Source organism: Monopterus albus, unplaced genomic scaffold, assembly GCF_001952655.1.
Source record: "Monopterus albus unplaced genomic scaffold, M_albus_1.0 scaffold31.1, whole genome shotgun sequence".
NCBI lineage: Eukaryota > Metazoa > Chordata > Actinopteri > Synbranchiformes > Synbranchidae > Monopterus > Monopterus albus.
In genome coordinates, this window is record NW_018127911.1 from 5,958,272 (window position 1) to 5,982,217 (window position 23,946).

At 39.4% G+C, this 23,946-nt stretch overlaps 1 protein-coding gene across 5 annotated transcripts in view; it reads right to left on the bottom strand.

Annotated features, from left to right (window-relative positions):
* Window positions 1-23,946, bottom strand: part of LOC109958323 (RNA-binding motif, single-stranded-interacting protein 3-like) — a 135,041-nt gene that overhangs the window by 68,324 nt on the left and 42,771 nt on the right. For all 5 annotated transcript variants that reach the window (XM_020596868.1, XM_020596863.1, XM_020596865.1 and 2 more), the window contains exons 3-4: window positions 17,010-17,068; window positions 8,633-8,724 (exon numbers count right to left, since the gene is read on the bottom strand). In XM_020596868.1, the coding sequence (XP_020452524.1) occupies window positions 8,633-8,724; window positions 17,010-17,068 (151 nt within the window). The remainder of the gene's footprint in view (window positions 1-8,632; window positions 8,725-17,009; window positions 17,069-23,946) is intronic.

Consider the following 23,946-nt stretch of genomic DNA (forward strand, 5'->3'; position numbering starts at 1 on the left):
TCCACAGACTTTGCTTTAGAAAGGAGAGCACTGCCAAATTTCACATTACATTACAGCATATTTGCTGGTTTATAAAAAGGACAGTATTAGAAAGACAGAAAAATAAAGACAGGCTTGGAATATATTAGAAAAAGAAGAACAAACACATTTGAACAAACCGATGTGAAAGATGAGGAAGAGGAAAAACAGAGGTGAGAAATGAAGGAGACAGTTCCAGGAAAGAAAAAGACAAGATAGAGAGGTAGAAAGCAGGGTGAGAAAGACAGATACTTGTGCCTTCCTGTCCATGTGTTTTTATCTCTGCTCAAGTTGGCTCTGTTGTTCTCCTTTTCCCATCACTAACCTCAGTTGTCAGACACACACATAATATACAGGCTGAGTGCACACATATGTGCACAAGCAAGGAAGCATGCAGCACAACTGGACTAAGCCAAGGGTTTAATCAGGGCTGATAAATGTCAGTCAAGTCAAAGTTTACTTGATGTGTATGTGTGTGTGTCTTTATCATCACATCAGCCTTTCTTCGTTTGACCCCCCACAGCACCCCCTCACTCAACCATGCAACTAATGACCCTGGAGGAGGCACTGCAGCACCTGCTGCAAGCCACTCCAGTCACACAGACACACACATCAACTCTGAACACATACAGAGGAGGGGAAGAAAGATAAATAAAGTGGTGTTGGGATTGGGGGGGGGGGTGTCAGTTAAACACAACAAACTGTGGCACAAAAAGAAAGAAGAGGAGGAAGTTTAAAAAGAGAGATAGAGACGGGGAGAGAGAGGCAGAAGGTGCCAAGGACAAAGTGAAGGGGAGAAGAAGAAATGGAGAGAAGAAGGGAGGGAGGTGTGAGGTGTCGCTGCCAGTGGTACCATCTCACTAATTAGCACTGTGACCTTGGTCCTCTGTAACTGTTATTGTACATACAAACACACATGCACACACAACGTTCACATGCATAGTAAAGTCTGTGTGTTTTTGTGTTTGCATGATAAAGTAGAGCCCTGTTATGAATTTTAATAGGTATTACTTTTAAACTGCTAAATACTCTGTTTACCAAGGAAGCTCAGTCTTTGGTAATGGCAGCACTTCACATACATTCAATACAGACACACACAGACATGCATCCTTACCGCATGACTGTGTAAAATGCAGTACAAAAGTGCAGAACTAGAAAATACAGTTTTACTATACAGTAAGTGAGACTATGTTCACACTGAGTTGTGAACAAATACAGCCCTCTCCATTCACTTCTATGGGGCTTTGCATTCATCACAGCTGGCACCAGCACTGCAGGGGGCTCCAGTAAAATGCTACAGCCCTATGGGCAGAAAAAGTTGGATGAGACTCAACTTTTTATGCACGACATGGTGGCATCATCCACCGAGACGGTGCATTGACCAATTATGTGTGGGGGCCGGCTGGTATGTGGACGCCCACAGAAAGAGGACTCTTTTATTTAGCATGTTACCATGAGCATTCACTGATATTCATTCTTGAATATGGGCAACAGACACCAATGCACCATAGCGGTGTGTCATGCATTTTTGTTAGTTAGGCTATTGGAAGTTAAACAGTGTTTACTGGATCTATCAATGTTGAAACGTAATTGAACCCACTGACGTCGACTGGACACAGCATGACCATATTGTACGTGCCTATGTGAGATTCTCTCTGCAACTCCTCACTCACCCCACTAGTGCAGCCCCTTGCTTTGGGGTAGCTTTTTAATGCATTCAATCCAAACGCATGTGTGTTATGATGAACTCAGCTGTTCAGTGAGGATTCAATGGACAGATAGCCTACACTTAAAAAGAAAAAAGTGAGAATGAGGCAGTTTTTGAATATGAATTTCATATTCTTACCTCGAGGAAGGAGGCGCTGAGTTCATTTACAGTGAAATAACTGACATTTTGTGTAATTAGTATGAGTGATTAATTACCAATAAATATCAGTTAAAGCACTAATCTAATACTAATCTTACTACTAGTACTAATCTTTGGAGTTGAATAATTACACTTTAATTAACACATCAGTTTCATAAAGAAGTTTAAGAAATCAATCTCTGAATCAATGAAAGAATAGATTCTCTAGCACACTGACCGCTACTCGCTCAACAAAATAGACAAACGACATGGCCTTGGGTTTGAGACATTCAATTAATCTACACCTACATGACTACATTACTATACTGCTCTAATAGATAATTGAATGAATGATGATAATATAAGTGATGAAGAACATGATGTAGTGACAGAGGTCTAACTGTACGATGAATGGGAATTGTGATGGTCAAAGCCAGAAAAATCCTGTTGTCTATCGTGAACAGATGCCGCCAAGATTTAGGAAAAATTATTTTGAATAAATTAAGCTCTATCCTAGACACAGCAGCCTTTAACCATGGAGCCAGGTAGAGTAAAGACAGCTGAGCCTACTGTGGTTTGGTGTGTATGCCCAGGGCCGATGTCTGAGTGGATGCATTCCACAGTACATTAGAAGGTTCAGGCTCCTGAAGTCCTGCTCCGTCAGGCCAAGAAGACAGCTGGCTGTTGGCAGGAGGCTCGAAGTTTGGATCAGCTCCGGTTGGGTTTTCCTGGTCTAGCTGGATGTCATATAGGTTGTGTGGAGCTATACTGCTGCACGTTAGATTGAGTGATGCGATTCAGTGGATGCAGCTCTAGTAATTTGGACTTGGCAGTCTGCATTCAGGGTTTGGGGCTGGTTTCCTTCAGAAAGCTTGAAAATAAAAAACTTAAATTCAACTCAAAACTGAGTTGATGATGATCGCTTTACAAACGTGGTTTCCTTTTCATATTAAATAACAGGCTTGGAAAATATGAAAATACAACGTTACAACAAAACCACTATAACAAAGAGGAAAAATCAGGAGCACGCTCAAGGGAATAGAAGACACAGAGGTAAACAGATTAATGGCACAAGGTGTGGACAAAAACGCCCTTTCAGACAAAAGCTGTGTTTTGCATTATCTACCATTTTACTGTTTAATGTATGTAAGAAAATGTAGATGATTCTAGGGACAGTTGTAACTTTAAATTTTAAAATGTAATGAACTCTTTTTACTGAGATCATAAATCTTTATTATTTAATCTGGTATTTAAATCTACTGAGTCTCTGTGTAAACACACTTCACTCTCACACCACATCACTGACTCCACAGAAGTGTTTTTACACCTATTTTTCACTCTAGTCATTTAAAGCCCCTTACTCACACTAAGATGATAGTGAAGCCTTTTAATAAGTCGAGTGTCTCAGTTTTAAATATTATACTGTAGCTCTATTGGTGACAAAGTGAGAAAAATCCCAAGTGTTAACTCTGCTTTAAGAATGATTTTCACTTTTTTGAGTGTGAATATAAAGCACCAGAAAAGTTCTGAAGTTACTGATGTATGCTCAGGTTTAAAAAGTGAGAGCTATTAAACATATTTATTTGAAACCAATGGCCAAACAAGTTCTGCTGCTCTCACATTTACAACTGAACAAATGCATTTAATATTTTGTAAATAAGGTTAAGGATAACCTGGCACCAGCACTGCAGGGGGCTCCAGTAAAATGCTACAGCCCTATGGGCAGAAAAAGTTGTATGAGACTCTACTTTTTATGCACGACATGGTGGCATCATCCACCGAGACGGTGCATTGACCAATTATGTGTGGGGGCCGGCTGGTATGTGGACGCCCACAGAAAGAGGACTCTTTTATTTAGCATGTTACCATGAGCATTCACTGATATTCATTCTTGAATATGGGCAACAGACACCAATGCACCATAGCGGTGTGTCATGCATTTTTGTTAGTTAGGCTATTGGAAGTTAAACAGTGTTTACTGGATCTATCAATGTTGAAACGTAATTGAACCCACTGACGTCGACTGGACACAGCATGACCATATTGTACGTGCCTATGTGAGATTCTCTCTGCAACTCCTCACTCACCCCAATAGTGCAGCCCCTTGCTTTGGGGTAGCTTTTTAATGCATTCAATCCAAACGCATGTGTGTTATGATGAACTCAGCTGTTCAGTGAGGATTCAATGGACAGATAGCCTACACTTAAAAAGAAAAAAGTGAGAATGAGGCAGTTTTTGAATATGAATTTCATATTCTTACCTCGAGGAAGGAGGCGCTGAGTTCATTTACAGTGAAATAACTGACATTTTGTGTAATTAGTATGAGTGATTAATTACCAATAAATATCAGTTAAAGCACTAATCTAATACTAATCTTACTACTAGTACTAATCTTTGGAGTTGAATAATTACACTTTAATTAACACATCAGTTTCATAAAGAAGTTTAAGAAATCAATCTCTGAATCAATGAAAGAATAGATTCTCTAGCACACTGACCGCTACTCGCTCAACAAAATAGACAAACGACATGGCCTTGGGTTTGAGACATTCAATTAATCTACACCTACATGACTACATTACTATACTGCTCTAATAGATAATTGAATGAATGATGATAATATAAGTGATGAAGAACATGATGTAGTGACAGAGGTCTAACTGTACGATGAATGGGAATTGTGATGGTCAAAGCCAGAAAAATCCTGTTGTCTATCGTGAACAGATGCCGCCAAGATTTAGGAAAAATTATTTTGAATAAATTAAGCTCTATCCTAGACACAGCAGCCTTTAACCATGGAGCCAGGTAGAGTAAAGACAGCTGAGCCTACTGTGGTTTGGTGTGTATGCCCAGGGCCGATGTCTGAGTGGATGCATTCCACAGTACATTAGAAGGTTCAGGCTCCTGAAGTCCTGCTCCGTCAGGCCAAGAAGACAGCTGGCTGTTGGCAGGAGGCTCGAAGTTTGGATCAGCTCCGGTTGGGTTTTCCTGGTCTAGCTGGATGTCATATAGGTTGTGTGGAGCTATACTGCTGCACGTTAGATTGAGTGATGCGATTCAGTAGATGCAGCTCTAGTAATTTGGACTTGGCAGTCTGCATTCAGGGTTTGGGGCTGGTTTCCTTCAGAAAGCTTGAAAATAAAAAACTTAAATTCAACTCAAAACTGAGTTGATGATGATCGCTTTACAAACGTGGTTTCCTTTTCATATTAAATAACAGGCTTGGAAAATATGAAAATACAACGTTACAACAAAACCACTATAACAAAGAGGAAAAATCAGGAGCACGCTCAAGGGAATAGAAGACACAGAGGTAAACAGATTAATGGCACAAGGTGTGGACAAAAACGCCCTTTCAGACAAAAGACTCATTAGAATAAACTTTTCTAAGTCTGTGACATGAGCCCAAGGAGGTGGTGGTTGTAACTTTAAATTTTAAAATGTAATGAACTCTTTTTACTGAGATCATAAATCTTTATTATTTAATCTGGTATTTAAATCTACTGAGTCTCTGTGTAAACACACTTCACTCTCACACCACATCACTGACTCCACAGAAGTGTTTTTACACCTATTTTTCACTCTAGTCATTTAAAGCCCCTTACTCACACTAAGATGATAGTGAAGCCTTTTAATAAGTCGAGTGTCTCAGTTTTAAATATTATACTGTAGCTCTATTGGTGACAAAGTGAGAAAAATCCCAAGTGTTAACTCTGCTTTAAGAATGATTTTCACTTTTTTGAGTGTGAATATAAAGCACCAGAAAAGTTCTGAAGTTACTGATGTATGCTCAGGTTTAAAAAGTGAGAGCTATTAAACATATTTATTTGAAACCAATGGCCAAACAAGTTCTGCTGCTCTCACATTTACAACTGAACAAATGCATTTAATATTTTGTAAATAAGGTTAAGGATAACCACCTTTATTTGGCCAGGCATGTTACACACAAGGAATTTGTTTCCCGGTACAGAATTGAGGCAGCCATCTGCGGCGCCAACTCAACCAATGGCTCTAACCATCACGGGCAACTTGGGGGTTCAGTGTCTTGCCCAAGGACACTTCAACATGTGGACTGCAGGCACTAAGATTCAAACCTCCGGTAGGGAGACAACTGCTCTACCCACTGAGCCACAGTTGCCCCCATCGTACAGGCGTACTATTAAGGAAAGAGTACCTCCTCATAACAGCCTCTTGACCTTTTGACCTCTAATAATATTATATTCAATCAAATCCTTATCCTTAGGCTGTGTGTTTTGTTTGTTTTTCTGGAGTAGACCTATTCTATCCTGGCAACACATGGCAACTTTTGAAGTCTCCTTTATTTAACTTACTAATAGCTCCCAAGTTGAAGTAGCACTTTGCATGCTCCACTGACTTTATCTCTATAGCTGAGATCTCTTGAGGACGTTCACAATGTTTGACAGGGCATTTAAGTGTGCCACAGGCTAGCTACAGTAGTGATGTTCAACCTCAGATCAGCACAACTTTATACAAACCTTCACTTCTCACTAGTGATGTACAGTAAATGTAAACAAAAATCACCATTTCGTAGGTGTCTCGGTTTTGAAGGCAAAGTTGGGTTCATTTTCAGTACAGTAAGGGAAAAAATAAAATTGGTTGTGATTTGATTGATCTTTGTAAATATCAAGTTTATTTTTTTTTTGTTAAATAAATGAAACAGAAATAAAATATATATAAATAAACTTGAATAAAAAAACTGAATACTGCTGCAGACTACTACTAAGAAGAGCTCCAATAACCAGGGAAAGGCTGTTTAAAAGAAGAGTGAGGCAGTGTTTATACTGTGCTCATTTGCTCCTTGCAGCAGTGATATTTGTGCCTGTGTGGTGCTGTTTCAAATGAGTTAGCAAGTTTGATGTGTTGCCAAAAACATACACAATCACCACTGAATGGACATATTAAGTGGTGGAGCAGAGAACAACAAACAGACAAGACTTCTTTTCCACTAGGCTTTGTTTGTTTTTGTATTTCCCAAACAGACCTTAATGATAAGGGAGGGTCTTCCAGCTCTGCTTCTCATTTGCACTGGCCAGAGGCTTGGCTAAGCGATGCCAGAGAGAGTTCCAGTCCACCACTTAACATGGTTGTGTGGGAAAGTGGATTTGAAAAAAGGTTATGCATGTAAAACGAGCCTACTGTTAACTACTATTAAAGATTGCATTCGGTACACATCCGTATCGTACTTACAGTCCTGTACCAAAACAATTCTGCATGAACATTTACACCACTAATATTTACCTTTCTTCAATGTCTCATCTCTCTTTCACAAAAAGATCACTCAATGTCTCATCTCTCTTTCACAAAAAAGATCACCTCTTTCTCTCTCTCTACTGCCACCTCCCTGCGCTCTTTAGTGGAAAAGCTTTCACCTCTCCTGCAGACTAAAGCTAAGAACAAATGTTTCTATCACAGCTAACCTACAAAACCTCTGTGACTCTGACAAACATAAGAACTAGCATGGTATGAGTTTTCACTTTAACAAATTTGTCTCAGTCATCTTAATTGGTTTTGGATGTGTTCAAACCGCATTTTGTCAGACCCCAATTACACTGCGCTTCATACAAGATGTTAAAGGCTCAGTCTGGAAATTTAACATCAATTGGACTTTCTCATTGCACCCTGATTCAGTAAAGTTTGCCAGGACATAATTCTACATAATTATTTCATGAAACAGTAAGAAGTCTGTAACTTCATTTGGAATTGACTCCTTGCCCTCTATTGTATCCCTCCGGAAAACTCAATCTCCATGGGACTGGGGATTCTTCTCTCTTTAATAACAGCTAAACACATCAACACTGCTCTTCCAAATACCTGCCAAGCCGTTAGGAGCAAAATAAGAGATGGAAGTCTAATGAAAAGCGGTTTAATAGAAGAACAAGACAAAGGTGGCTCAGAGGCTTGCTGCTGTTTAATTCAATGGGATGCTCCCAGTGCCTGAAGACTGGCCCATTTTAATTGCACTTCTATCTCATTTATAAAAGGAAGTATGCAGCATTACAACCTTAATGAATCTGAAAGCAAGGCAGGTTATTCACTGTCTTTCTTTCACATGCATAGAAGGATAATGTGATTGTGCTGGTTGAGCCCACATGTTTTGGCACACCACTGCTGTCTGCAGCTGCCAGTTATAGTACACACACTCACGGCAGAGAAACCTGTGTGTTATTTCTCTGACAGAAGAGGCAGACAAGCGTATGGGCAATTCGCTTCTACTGTATGTGGTTCATGTTAATATACAGTATACATGCTAATCTAATGTTCACAACCCCTCTTTCTTGTGCTTTTTGTCAACAACACATCTATGTATACACACAAATCTATATTTACAAGCACAGACAAGAATGATTATTACCCTCTGAGAAGAAAACTGAGTGTAAGTCGATGAGGAACAAGAAGAACAAAAATAACATATAACCACCTCTTAATCTCAATAACCTCATCATCATCAGAATTGTTAATCAATAACTCTAACATAGACCCAATCAACCATTTCATCAATGACTTAGTTACACCTATCAGTTTCATATCAATCGACATAACAGTATAACTACTATACCATAAATCCAGTTATAATCAACTCCGCACTACTGTTGTCACTATTATTATTATTATGATTAGACATCTTCATCAGCAATCATCACTGCTGTCATCAGCAGCAGCTTCCTCTGGAGTACCTGAATTATACAGCACCACATGAAACACCTCAACAACAACAGACCAGAGAGTCAAGGGTGAGGTGAAGCTTACCTTTGCCATCTGTGCCTGGACCCCGCTGGCTTTGAGTGAGGCCACAGCCTTCTGGGCTGCTGCAGGGCTGTCAAAGTCCACAAAGCCATAGCCTAAAAAAGACAGATGAACAGCTGTTAACACAGTAAAGAGGAGCTGGGTGAGTAAATAAAGAAAAAGTTAATACTGGTCTGAATGTTGACATGCAAATAGTGTTAATTTCTGTCAGTGAGCCAAACTGCACTGCATAAATCTAATGAATGTGTCAAAACCAAGTCAGGTCACATATTTAATGAAAGCTTCTATCTCCCCTAGTAAATGTGTTTTAGCACAAAACATCAGCAGAGTTGTGTTGAAAAAAATTACTTCTGCTCTATCTGGTTTATGATCCAAGAGATCTTTTAATGTTTGCACAAGTTTGTTTTTGTTATTTATGCCTCCTGGAGGCATTATGTTTCCGGGTTTCCGTCCATCCATATGGCCCATTCTTGTGAATACGATATGTCAGGAAGGCCTGGAGGGAATTTCTTCAAATTTGGCACATGTGTCCACTTGGACTCAAGAATGAACTGATTAGATTTTGGTGGTCATCGGTCAGAGTCAGTGTGACCTTGTCTTCATCCCGTTCTTGTGAATGTGATATGTCAGGAACACCTTAAGGAAATTTCTTCAAACTTGGCACAAACCTCCACTTGGATTCATGCATGAACTGATTAAATTTTGGTGGACAAAGATCAAGGTCACTGACTTCATATCTGTCCCATTTTCATGAATTTGATTGGCTGGCAGAGACATACAACTGCAAAGTGGTAATTCTATGTTTTTACAGCTCTACTAAATAGAATCATGTCCATGTTTTATAATGGCTCTAATATCTTCCAGTGCACTCCATGGTGGGGCATTATGACACCATGTATACAGTGACTCAGTACTGACGAAATCCACAATTTTACATGTGCAATTTATGACCTTGCCATTGTTTGACATTTAATATTCCAGTGCACGGCATGTGAGCTCATTCTCTCTCTGTACCTGCGTGTACATATGGTGCTCCTATAGCAGTGGTCAGTACTGTATGCATCTGCACCGGTGACATCAAGAAACATTTGTTAGATTTAATGAAGCAATTGAAGTGATTCAGAGACTTGTTTAAAGAAATACCGGTAATGGCATAAAGAGAATGAGCCCCAGTTGATTTTATTGCGATAAAGTTTGCATCATGTTCTCTGTGTGTGTATCCATCAAATTGTTGAGGCTCGGCAGATCTAGGTTGGGCCCTGCAGGAAGCTATGAAAGACAAAACGTCTAAACACACGCATATCAATCTTTACTTTCCAAACTACACCCTATTTTACCGGGTCACACGGGTGGGACTGGAAAGAGATGTCAACTAGAGAATCAAAAAAGACATGGCCTGTCTGCAGTGTGAATGACAGCTTGTTTAAAAGGGTGTGTGACATATGTGAACAAAACGGAGAGACTGTCAGCGCAAGAATGGTTTTGACTGAGTGAGAAAGTAATAAATGAGAGATTCTGACACACATCCAGTATGCTGGACAGAAAAATGTTTGGAAAGTACAGCAGCTTTGAAATTCCAGTATTTTTTTGAGTGGGCTGCATGTTAACACAACTAAATGATCCACATTTCAAAACTCACTCATTACAGTCCTAATTGAAAACATGTTTGGAATTGGGGAATACACTTCCTCTCTCTCTTTCTTCCTCATTCACACTCACTTTCTCGCTCCCCTCCCCTCTCTCTCTCTCTTCATTCCTAACATCTGTTCTTGTCTGTCTGCCTTTTCCAGGAATTGGAGCCACGCTCTGTTTTGCTGATAAGCAGATGACTTTTTATTGTTCAAAGGCAGCATGCTGCTTTCGCAGCAAGATATGCACTACACACACAAATATTTATACTCTTGCTAATGAGAAATCCATAATTTAGCCAAACATGTGAGTCCTTACTGTAGTCCATATTGCAGATCTACACAGATATGCACAGAAAACAGATTCCTAGAAGTTTTGCAAGCATGAATACACACCACATACACAAGCAGTCACTGTGTTTTTTGTACTTAATCTGTATTTATCTAATTGAGGCCACACCAAAACAGCTGAACTAATTGAAAATGCACATAGTAGCTTGGCAAGATGCTTTCATTTCCATATCTCATCTCACACTTTAACTAATGGGTGTTTGTTTAACTATAGACTGACCATGTAATTAGTGGGAAAATAAAACCCAGAACTCAGCTCACAGTGGATAATCCACTCACTATTAGTGCAAAACAGAGGCCTTTTGTTTGATGGCAGTAGCTTCAACATTATCAGTAGAGCACCTGGTTGTTCAGTAGAGCGACTACTTTGACAAAGGTGGTGCTTTAAAAATAAAACATGTGGCTATTAAAAAAATAATGACCTGTCAGGTTTATCACAGCTAAATAAATGATCAGATAAAGTTTCAGTTGCTTGCTGAGCTCTGTCGGTCTCTACACAAAACAATCATAGACACCTTTAAACTGGCACATTTATGGAGAACTTTATTTGTTAACGATGACTTGTTATTTTTTGGGAAAGACATGTTATCATATATATATATATGTGTGTGTGTGTGTGTGTGTGTGTGTGTGTGTGTGTGTATGGGTGGTTAGCATATGGTGTAGGAATATGTCCAAGTTTGTGTGTTTTAGTGTGTCTGAATATGTGTTAGCGTGGGATATTGCTTGAATTAATGTTTCTCATTTTGCGTAACACACTGATTTCCTTTTCCTCGTTATCAACAAACTGCCAATTTCCTCTAAAAAAGTAAGCACCAGCATAAAATTAGAATGTGGTGCACAGCCCTCTTCACCCATAGACGCACATGAAAAAACATAGGTTCCTCTAGTGATTGACTCCTGATTGACCTCTGACCTCCTAACTCTCCATCAAACCTGATTCTCTGATACACTCTTCCTCACCGTGACTCTCATCAAGCTCAATGTCATCACTGTCAGAAGGAATGACATACAGTACAGTAACTGCATAATCATATTCCTTCCACCCATGAAATGTTCCTCCATCTGTTTTCTGTGAGTACTTTTAGACGCTAACATAAATACATAGACTGTGGTCACATGTATGCATCCCAGGACATCTCTGTGCATAGTGTGACACTGCCCTAACAAAAGTTGTCTAACTGCACAATGTTACCCTGAGCAACAAATGAACAAACACAATTTTAATATATTAATACAAACAAAATATGTTTTAACCAATCAAATATACCTCTTTACATACTTAGGCACATGTATATATTTGATATAAATTTATATCAGTTTAAACATGTTTAAAAAGTGCTATGTATCTCACCAGTTGCTGGCCCTGTGTCCCATGCAGCTTTGCTTGCTGTACCACAAGACAAAAGGTCAAACCCACTTCAGAGCCTTATTTCATTGGACACAGACATGCCTTGATATTTAAAAATAAAAAATAAATACATAAGAGGACAGTTTGAGGTCCAAAACTGTGGTTTGTTGCCTGAGGTCAACACCCTGACCTTAACAGAGGGCTAAGTAGTTTATTTAACCATTTCCACTTCCTCATGTGTGATAATTAAGCATGAAATTCATCGTGGATTATTATTTTTCTGTGTTGGGAGGGCAGCAGTTCCATGATACAGTATGTTTGCATAAACATTTTAATTTTATGGCACCATTAGTCACCCATGGCTTTAATAGCCAATTTTCAGTTATTTGGATCCATCCAGTTTGCAAAAGTGAAAGGTTTTACAAAAAACAAAACACTTGACAAATCAGATTTATAGTCTGTCAGTTCAGACTGTGTAACAGAGTCAGAATTATACGATACTGGGGGTTTTAGTGGCATGAAACAGTGTAACACTGTATAATATTCTTATGAGGAACTTAATTGGTGTTCATAGCATGATTTTGACATGACCTGATCCAAATTAATCTTTCAATATTTCTTTCACAGTGGACTAGCAACATAAGTGTTATATTCATAACACCCACACATCGGCAACACCACAACAAGTGTGGTGGTAACCTAGGTGCTAACAGGAAATTCTCTCACCCATAGCACTCGGGTATAATTGGTCAGTTGTGTCAGTTTAACACCAGCAAACTAGACGCTGGAGATTTTTATCTGCAGTGCAACCAGGAGCCACTTCTGGGATGTGCTCCATTTACAGATGTACTACGAAGACTCTCAAATGTGTCCTTAGCATTATTGTACCAGACAACTGAGTACATGTCTCAGAAGCCTTGTACATGCCCACTTAATAAAATATTGAGTCTTGGTAGATTTTAGCATGTAATCTAACTTTGCCCTGCACACTTTAGTAGGTCCTTACATGTCAATATACATGTCACATCCATATCTAGACACCACTCACCACCCTATAGGCATGAGTAATAGGGATATTTTCCTGCAACTGCTCATGTCATTTACTCTCAAGGAGAGGTTTTGTTTTCTGAAAATAGGAGGTCAGAGGTCAAATAATCAGCAACAGAACACACCCCAGGAGGTGGTATGGATTCATTGTCTTGCTCAAGGACACTTCAGCTGGGTGGAAGCTTGCTGAGTCTGTGGGCAAATGCCTGTTTTCCAATCTGATGGACAGTTTGCAAAATCACTGCACCATGCTTTTGTCCCAGTGTGTAATTTTTACATTTTCATATAACCTTTACACTAAACCACTACGCTATTTAGTTTGGTAAAACCCTCATCCCCTGTGGATGTAAATGATAGTCCTTCTGGGCATGATGATAAGGAAATTTCCGGAAAATGGGGAAATGAAAATAATATCTTTGAATTATAAAATCCTTCTCATTTGTGCCCTCTTCCTCCCATCTGTGGCCTCATGATGACATGGAAATGAAAATCCTCTTGCCATCTCACTCAGTCTGGCATGACAGTTACTCTACTCATGAATGATTTTTTTTAAGAAGTGTGAATACACACATATATGTGCTCATAAACATACATGGAAGCAGACATAAACACACAAACATCCCAAACTTACATTTAATCTCCTGAGCCCCCAGAGTTCCTGGCCTTGGGCCATTACAATGGGCTAACCAAAGGGAACAGGAGCAAAGGAGGCAGAGCAGAAGAGGAATTGGGGTGAGGCAGTGAACTGCAGGGAGAAGGAGCAAGTGGCAGGCACAGCTAGAATGAGAGGAGCATTGGGAGAGGGAGGGGGAGAACAGACAGGAGACATGGAGACAGTGAGAGGGGGAGTGCTTGTCTTTGGGAAATGGAAATCCGTTACAATCTAAAGTGGTTTCCTCTTCCCTTCCTTCCTCTATCCTGTGCTCTGTGGCCTCTCCTGCCCCCTGAGCTCCCACGCTACTAACTAGAAAACTGTCACTGTATGCAACACTGAGCTCATTACAAACCTGAAAACTTTTCAAAGAAAACTTTCATATTATTTTAGAGAACAAAGCAACATTTTTGCTTTCTTTATTTGCTTAGCTGGCAACTAATTAAACAAATTCTAAGGATCATGTTTATAATGAACCCACTGTATGTACCATACATTCATACAGTATATTTACATACAGGTCCAGAGAGAATCATCAACTTTTCAGGGACAAAGTAGGAAACATTTCATTGATTTGAAAGAATTTTGAAAGCCCAGGAATAATCAAATTTCACAACGAAATCATTTAGATGAAGTAAAACATTCACAGAAGTTAAAACTGATAGCATACAAACACTAACAACAACAAACAAGCTTATCCCTTTACCTGTTCCTTTGTTTCACACTCTCGGTCTCTTTTCTCTGCAAAATATTCCTGATAAATGCTAAATCATTAGTTTCAAAGGGCCGTCTTGCTTTTTTGTCACCCCAGGTTATTTTTAGTCCCTCACTCTACCTACCCATGCTTCCTCCCATCCATCCTTTCCTTTCCAAGAGAACTCTGTGCCAATTTGTACTCTCTTAGTCACGCTAAGTACTTATCTTGTCCCCACTGAATGCCTCTGCAATCAAACCAACACTTATCCGGTTGTAAGGCATTCTAATGGGCGACTGATAATGAAACTCCTTCATTGTGAATTAACAGCTGGCTAAGAGATGTATGAAGTCTACAGCACAAGTGGTGAAAATGCTGATGAGGACCACAGCCTGAAAAATTGCCTGTGTTTCTACAACTGCACCTGCAGCATTCTGGGTATTCTATGCATTAAATAATAAGCATAAATTTATAGCTGGGTGCACGGGTTTGCATAGTGAAACAGTCCTGTTTTCCTAAAGACTAAAGGCGGACCTGGTATGTGGTTAAACACACAGCTAAATATGGATCAAAAAGAGAAACAAATCATTTCTTTGAAATGAGCAGATTGTTTTTCTTTCACAAGCAGCTTTTACACAGAGATCGCTGCAAACTGCCGGCACTTTGACTTTCCTTCAAGGTTGCTTTTTTGATTTAAACCCTTTTATACTGAAATTAAAAAAAGCCAGAAAACTGCTGCTCCTCTGTTGATTTTATACACTGCCAGCACCCTGGTACTAAAGGCATGATGCTGATCATGACATCTGACGGTCCGTGCACTTTGTGGCCAATGTGAAAACTAAACAAATAGGCTGTCATCTGATTTAGTTTTCTATATTTATAAGTGGAAATCTGGCATTACAGTAGCTTACTATGTGCGTCTAATTTTAGGACTGTGTGTCTGTTTGAGGGCAGGGCTACACACACACACACACACACACACACACACACATATACAAGGTGCACCTCGCCTCAGAACAGATAGAAGTATACGTTTTAGCTGCATTCACCCTAAATCCTTCCTACAAGGTTGTGCAGAGGTGTGACTACAGCTAAAACAATCAAAATAAAGCTTTAATTTTCCAATTCACTTTATTTTTACTACGTCTGCTCTCGCTCTAAGGGTGTACATACTAATGCAAGTAAAACATTTCTCTTTTGTGCAAGACAACACTTAAACTATTCTAGTAAGAGAAAGAGAAACACCTTTATTAGTTATTTAGCATTTGTAAAAGGAAGGATGATGCCATGATTAGCAAACATAAATGTCAAGAACATAAGGCTGTAGTGAAACAAGTAGTGAAAACTCAGTTTGATGTAAGACCAATAACATTTTTTAATGAGCTGAGAAAATGGGAAAATAATTATTACTGGGTTTAGAGTAAATTCTACCTTCTCACATTTCAATATGCTTTCAGAGCTCAAAGCTATATTTGATTATGTGATTCCAAAGCAAGTACTGGAATTATGAAGTCAGTAAGGTGTACTATGTAGCTGGCTAATTTAAAAAAAAAAAAAAAATTCCATGATAATAATTGAAGTTAAAGAGTTTTCAGAGTAGATTCCCTGACATTTGGTTTTCCCATTATAATGTTAGGGCAGGCAGGACTTCAATCATTTACTCAAAATATTTTATTCAGTGTAATCAAAGCAAATGAAGTCTTTGAATATGAATTAACATCTCTGACTTTGAATATGAATTAACATCTCTGCCATCAATATCAATCAGACTGATTTTATTCTTCACTCGCACACATTGAAGCCAATATGCTGATTACAGGGCATTCGTGCTGTTGTCCTGAAGCATGCCAGTATACCTGTGTGCAGTGGAGTCCTGGCAGCTGAGCAGCAATCATGCTGAACACATTCTCATGTGTGCCTCTTCAGAAGCAGACGGCTACAATCATATTGATTAGTGCTTTCTTCAGACCACTCAAACAATCAAACAGACCCTCATCAGAAGACACTCGAGTGAGCCTCATTCACCAGAGAGTATTTGAAACACACTGTGGCTGTTGTATGGTGTTCTCCGTTTTGGTTTGGCCAATGACAACAATATGAACAGCTTGTTTTCAAAAGCTGCTTAAATCTGAGTATTCTTATGGTGCAATCCGGAAATCATCACCCTGGAGAGGTGCAGTACAACAAAACTAATGTACTCAGCTGTCATTTAAAAAGATTAGAGGTTGACGTGGTCATTATGGAAGTCCTTACCGATGTGTTATATACAGGGTAGAAACACACACCCATACCACATAGAAACACACAACTCTAATGCAAACACATACCCTGTAATAGCACACTGGTGTCTCATACAAGTAATTTGCTTTAACTTGACGTTACACTGTCTGGTGATAGACATTTCAGCCTATTGTGAAAACCTTTGGCCACTGAGTCATTGGGAATGCTAAAACTGCACAAAAGGGAAGACTATTTAAAACAAAACCACCACCCACAGTGCTCTCATTGATCTGCGCTTAAGCTGCCAAATTCAGGCAATTCTCAATTGTTGCTTTCCACGTTCAAATCACATATCAAAATCTGAGCCTGTGAGGTATAGTTTGACTTTGCAAGGCTGCAAATAACATACTGGATAAAGTCAACAGATGCTGACTCACCTTTGCACTGATTGGTGTTCTTGTCCAGGATGGCTTTTGTTGATACAATCTTACCATATCTGAAAAACAACAATGAAACATTCTGATTAGTTGAATCAGTTTTTCTATTCTTAACATCTGGAGCAATACTGGTTGTTCTATGTCTTTAATGCAAATGAATTATCCATGGATCTAAAGTAGCAATGTTAGTGCATCAGTCAGATATTCTGTAGGCCCATATCTGTGGTCCAGACTGAAATAGTGGATGAACTGTCATCAGTACGAATGATGTTTGAACATTTATGGTCTCCAGATGATGAATTCTAACATCTTTGCTGACCCCTGAGTTTTCATCTAGTGGGACCAGGGAGGTTCTCATTTCAGGTTTTGAACAGAGTGCCATAATATCTGTTGGATCCGGATTCTGAATCACTTGTTGTTCTGCAGAGCAGAGTGACATTGACCGTGTGTGAACAAATAAACAACCTTATCAACAAACCTTGTGACAGACGAGTGCAACACTTGTAACCAAGGTAACTTTACACCACAAAGATGGCAATGATTGTAGCCTCAAAACTAAATAAATATTAAAAATGCAGCACAAAAGTAAGACTAAAATGTCACAAATAGAAACTAGACTAAAAGATCTTCAATTTCTTGATGATTTAAACAAAAAAATCTAATATATTTTGACTAAAGTTAAAAATTTGTCTTAGTTTTTTATAAAAAAAAAAACAAAAAGACTAAGATTAAAACAAAATCAAAATCATTGCTACAGTTAATGCTGGTTATCACCTGGTAAGATTTCTTTGAGGTTCATAAGCACTTGTGTCTAAAGTGTCATGGGGTAACACAATGGTTTGCATTCAAGGTCAATTGGATTCTGTCAAGTCTTTATGGAAATCCCACAGAGGAACATTATAATAATCACTTTTATTTGGCCAAGTATGTTACACACAAGGACTTTGTTTCCGGTACAAAACCAAGGCAGCCATCTGTGGCGCCAACTCAACCAATGGCTCTAACCATCAGGGGCAACCTGGGGGTTCAGTGTCTTGCCCAAGGACATTTCAACACGTGGACTGCAGACACTGAAATTCGAACCTTCAACCCTCCGGTTGGGAGACATCTGCTCTACCCACAGAACCACAGTCGCTTCACACCTCAAGTTTCCAATCCAATCCTGTCTCCTTAAAGAAAAGGCTTTCCTACTTTGATTTGAACTAGAGGTTCAAAAAATGTACATGATGTTCTTGGAGAAAGCCAGTCCCACCAGATCAGCTTGATTCTGCTTTTGAATAACTCTGTAAGGTGGATGTTAGTCAGCTGAAGAACCATAGATCATCTAAGAGCTATTCATGCACAACCACCTACTCTCCCCTTTGCATAGACTTTAAGACACTGAGATGTTTTATTTCTGTAGACTCTGTTGGGAAAATATTGTTTTCTGACCCTCAACTTCAGAGCAAAATGTAAGGGATTATTTTGTATGTGAAAGCTATTCTTATCCCTCTGTTTCCACCCAGAGAAATTTAGCTGCAATGACCAGCTTCTTTCTCTGTCACAACTGTATAACATGTGAGAGTTCTAAGAAAACTAGTACTTTCACAAGTCACACTACAGGCACAAACTACAGCATCAGGCAGCATCTCGGCAGCACATGTGTTTGTGTTATTTACCTATTCTCATGCCCAGACAGACTTCAGTACGTTGGGAAAACAAGCAAACCTGTTAGAACATGCATCTTGGAACACAGAAGTGCCATATACAGAAATGATTTGAAGTCACTTGCATAAAATTATGAAGAAGCTGGTCATTCAGCCCCAACACTGTCCTTCTGTGCCTCACAACAGATTACTAAAACCATGAACAAATGGTGATACAAATTAAAAACTACTTAGAATGTAAATGATCTTCTACATGAGATCATTGTAAGGTAGCAGGTCCTCTGACCAAAACTTTGATTCACATTTTTTTTCACTGTGTCACTTTTTGTCCATGGAATGAATTTACTTTGCTCAAAGCTTAGCCACCTCGGCTATGTTTAGCGGCAGTGCTATTGAGCAAACATGCTAAGATGTTCTACTATGATGGAAAGCCTGGTACACTTTATATCATCTTAACATCCACATATTAGCATTGCCACTGTGACCATGTTAACATGGCAGCTCCACTAGCGTCCTTGTCTTGATTCATATCTTTATGAGATGGTACACGAAAGAAATTAGTCTCTAAATTTGAAAAATGAAGCCAGCTCTTGAGGAAAAAATGCAACTGCAAGTGAGGTTTTCACAGGTTCAAGACTAAATCTAAAAAGTTTGGGTAAAATAAATTAAAAATAGCACAGAATTGAACAAAGACTGATCCTGCTTCAGTTTCTTGGAGTGTCCATGAGAAACTCCACCTTACCGCAGTTATATTTTCCCTCTGTGCTTCTATCTATCTATTCTGTCCTTATCTATTTCAAACCCCAACTGCAGCCTCAGAACACAGCCAGTACTGTCTCATAAATGATGATAACTAGACACCTGTATGGCAGTGAATCCCCTAGAAGGGCTTATAAGAGAGAGAGCCACCCTCCACACCTCTTTCAATCTGTTCTCTCTGCCAACTTTTAATCTCTGCTCTTCTAATGTCTGCTGTCCATTTTGGTTCCTTACTCTATATCTTGCATTTGACACCCCTGAATCTCTTTGTCTTCTCCCCTTATATGCACCTCCAGCCTTCTTCTATTCTCCTGCTCTCTGTTCTCAGAAAGAAGTTAATAATGCTTCTTATCATCCCTGTCTTTGAGTCATCCTGGAAAGAGAGGAATGAGAAACAGGGAGAAAGCTGAGAAGGTATGAGGAGAAATGGGAATCAAAACAGGGAGGCACGGGGAGAGAGACAGAGAGAGAAAGTGACACAGTAAGCTTAGATCACTGAGATCAGCCTGGATCACTGCCTGGCTCTGTGGATGAGACTTTTTAATTAATGTTTTAACACTGTCCACAATGACTGAATGGCTGGCTGAGTGACTATCAAGCAGATTGACAGAGTGACTGGCTTGTTGACTGGCTCATGACCCCAGGTGAGGGATGGAAGTATAGTCCCTCTTTCCTTTTAGAGTGCAAAAAGGGACCAAACAAGGGAGGAGAGAAAATGATAACAAAACCAAGGAAAAGATACAACGTAGGATGTTCCAAGCTAAGAGGGTAAAGAAAGCGAGGGGAAGAAGAGAGAGACTCCGAGGAATGAAAAATAGACGAGGAGAGAGAGAGCAGTCAGTCAAAAGATAAAAAGAGACACTGAAGGCGAGGAGGAAGCGAGGTAGTCAGGAAGCGATAGAGAGATAGTAAGAGGTGTTTAATAAAGAAGAGATCATTTAGTTGTCACCATCAGGAGAGTCTCTGTCAGCCAACTGCTTCTGTCAGTGAGAAGAAGAGAACAGAGACTAGCTCGCCTGACAGCCTCACATCAAACCCCACTGGGACAGTTGACTTTAGAAATAAAGACAGAAAAAGGCTTTTAAAGGCTGCTATCACACATAACACAACACCTGAGCATCTTATAATCTCAAAACTGGTAAAGATAAAATCAGTTTTCTTTTCCAGAGTAATATACAATTTTCACATCGTTTGCTGCATTTTAAAACATTTTTAGATTATTTACAAATCCACCAATTGTGACAGGCTGAAATCAAATCTAATGTTTGTCTGGGACTTTTTTTTTACATAGCTGGTGGTAAACAGGGTCCTGGGCCTGCAGTTTGGGGAGCAGACATGAAAAACAAGGCAGGACTAATCACCCACACATCAACAGAAAACAAACACACATGCAGATGCATACACAATGCAACATCACGTCAAAAACACCAAAGCGGTAATCACACACATTACGCACACCATCTGGCAATACCCAGTTCTTTGTTGACTTCTGCCTCTGTGTGATTCAAACTTGTGTGTGTGTGTGTGTGTGTTTAAACACCTAGATTGTGAGTGTGTGTGCCTGGACACATTTGAGCATACAAACACTTGTGTGGGTGCAGTTCTTTGCAATAGTATGTGTGTGTCTGTAGAGTGAGTATGAATGCATGACAAAGATCTCATGCACCGTCGGTGTTTTGGCAGGTTGTTTTCCTGGCAGAAACGTGAAACATTTCCAGACTCTGTTTGTTCAAATGTGTGTGTAGGTGTGGGTGTGGGTGTGTGTGTGTGTGTGTGTGTGTGAAAAAGAGAATGAGGAGAAGAGAGAAAAAGATACCTGGCTTGACACGTTATGAATCTTGAGAAATATGTTCACAGTTGTCTGTTTTCACAAAGTGTAAAACAAATACAGTGTATGTTTAATGTTTCTCTCTCTGTGTGTGTGTGTGTGTGTGTGTGTGTGTGTGTGTGTGTGTGTTATCATCCCATCAATGTGTGTGACATATAAATCCACCTGTTTCTTCTCTAGTTGCACAATTTAGCTAGACTGAAAAACAATAGAAGGCGAGGAGAGGAAAGGAGAGCAGAGGAGCATGAGCCCATTACCTTAGGGAAATGTCAAATTACAACAGAGCGTCATCCAAAATGATGTCTCACTTTTGACTTGACTCAGTATGAAAAGTCCATTTTATCCAAACAGCTACAACAATTTGCTATTGTGGTGAAGAAATGGAAGAAAGTCCTGGTGATAGATCAGATGATGAAGTGAGGGGGATGAGAAGAAAATGGAGGGAAGAGGGGAAAGTGCAGGATGTCCTGTTCAGTGTCCAGGTTCCGAATGAAAGACTTTCATTGATTCCAGCAGAATACAGGCCAGTTCAAAAGTACTGGGCATCAACCTGCACCTGATGGCAGTGAAACTTAAGACATTCATAAACACTGTTTAAATGTTTAAACCACACCAACAAAGGACTACAGGGAGCCAGATCAGGGTTAGCATTTCCAAGAAACTGCAAGTGAACAGGCTGTGAAAGGGATCTGAGGATGTGATTTGTTTCTACTGGATGTTCATCATGACAGTTTTCCAACAAGCTTGGCAAAGTTACTCACGTTCTGTAACCACATTTCTTCAGTGCTACTTGATACATGAGAAAGTAAAATACTGTGTTTAGGTCTAATCGTTGATCAGACGGAGACATGTGAGGGAATTCTTTTCCCAGGTTCTTCTCACCTTCACTAATAATCCTGTAATTTTTTCCTGTCATATATATTACAGAACGTCTATCCAAAAGGCAAGACAGATCTAAATACAATCTTCAGTATATGATTTGATAAATGTTTTGAATTCATAATTACTGATAGGTGGGCAACGACTAATGATAATAGCCATTATAATTTAATTTGTTCATTCACTGAATTTTTAATAATGTAACTGTTCAATGCATAATGTATAAAACAAGTGTGGAAAATGCTCATCGCAAGTTTCCAAAACATGTCCACCCAGCAGTCCAAATATCTACAGGAAGCAGCAGCTGCAGCAGTCATCTGAAAGTAATCCTTACAAATGAACAATATACATGTATTATATGATACAGTGCACTGACAAAAATTCCCAAAATGTCTTACATGGTGTCTGTATCATGAGTCATAACCCACTCACCAGGGGCTGCTGGTAAACCTAAAATTCTCAGTTTTCATGGCTTCTTAGAATTGCTACAAAGCCCACAACACAATATTATAAGCAAGAGAAAAATAACTCTCCACAGAGATCTGGATCGGGTGGGGGGTGGGGGCAGTCTGACTTTTACTATGACAAGTATATGTCTTTTTCACTACACAGAAAGTCCTTAGAATCCTTACCAAAAATGAAGTTTTGAATTCTTCCACCTAGAATTCTGATGCACAAAAGACAGTGAGATCATTCAAATCGTCAGTATTTTCCAGACTGTGGAAGGAACTTGGGCATTAAGGGGAAATGTCAATACAAGCTCAGGGCACCCAAATTTGGCAGGCTGTGACAAAATCTATGTGCACCCCGGCTGTGTGTGTGAAGTGTTAATGATAGTCCTCAAAGGGCCCTCACAGCATCAGATCTGTGTTTGAATCCTCTTGTGCAACACTGTCAGCCTATGGATGCACACCGTTTAATGTGTACTGACACAGTTCCCACCCACAGACATAATTTCTACAGCTCTCCATGATGTCTGTGAGTGTATATATATATATATATATATACATTATGTATATGTGCACACTCTGTGTTTGTTGATTGTGTGTTATGTATGAGGCAGTGGACGGTATGTGTATGAGTGTGTGGGTGTGCATTAATGAGCGTACACGCAGGTTGGTCTCTGTGTGTGGTATCTCCTAATTGGGGATCCGATACAGCTGTCTTGTCTCTGCCCCCCACCCTCACCCCGCCAGTTAGACTCAAACAGAGACAAACACAGAGGTGCTTCAGAAGTTTTCACATTCATTCCCCATATGTACTTTAACATCTTCAGGCACAATAAAGGAAAGTTTCCATGATGAAAAGGCAATGTGCTGTGAATTTAGAAGACTGCTCGATGTCACTGAAAAATTAAGTTTATCTGCCAAAAGGGCTTCCCATGAAGTTTTAATTAGTAGCTCCCAGGCACTTTGGTTTTGTATTTTGTGAGTTGGTATTATAGTAGTGGTGTAATAAAATGGGTAACCTACTATATGACCACAAACCTGTGGTCATCATAAGGTAAAACAAACACAAGTATAAACACAAGAGTCATCATATTGTGAGAAAAAGCATTAGTTGATATTTCTCTTTTCTTATTCTTATCTTCATTTCATCTGATAACAATATTGGGTGAAGTTTGAACTTTTGCCATAAAGATTTATGCTAGATTCAGTAGTTGGGTATACTCAAATGGATAAATACACTTTACATGGGTTTAATTTCTATTGCATCCCTGACCATAACTCAAAGACCTCGATATCTTCTCCATTAAGGATCCTAAATAAGGGCTCTTTGTACCGATTCACGATAGATCAAAAGTCTGGACACACTTTCCCATGGA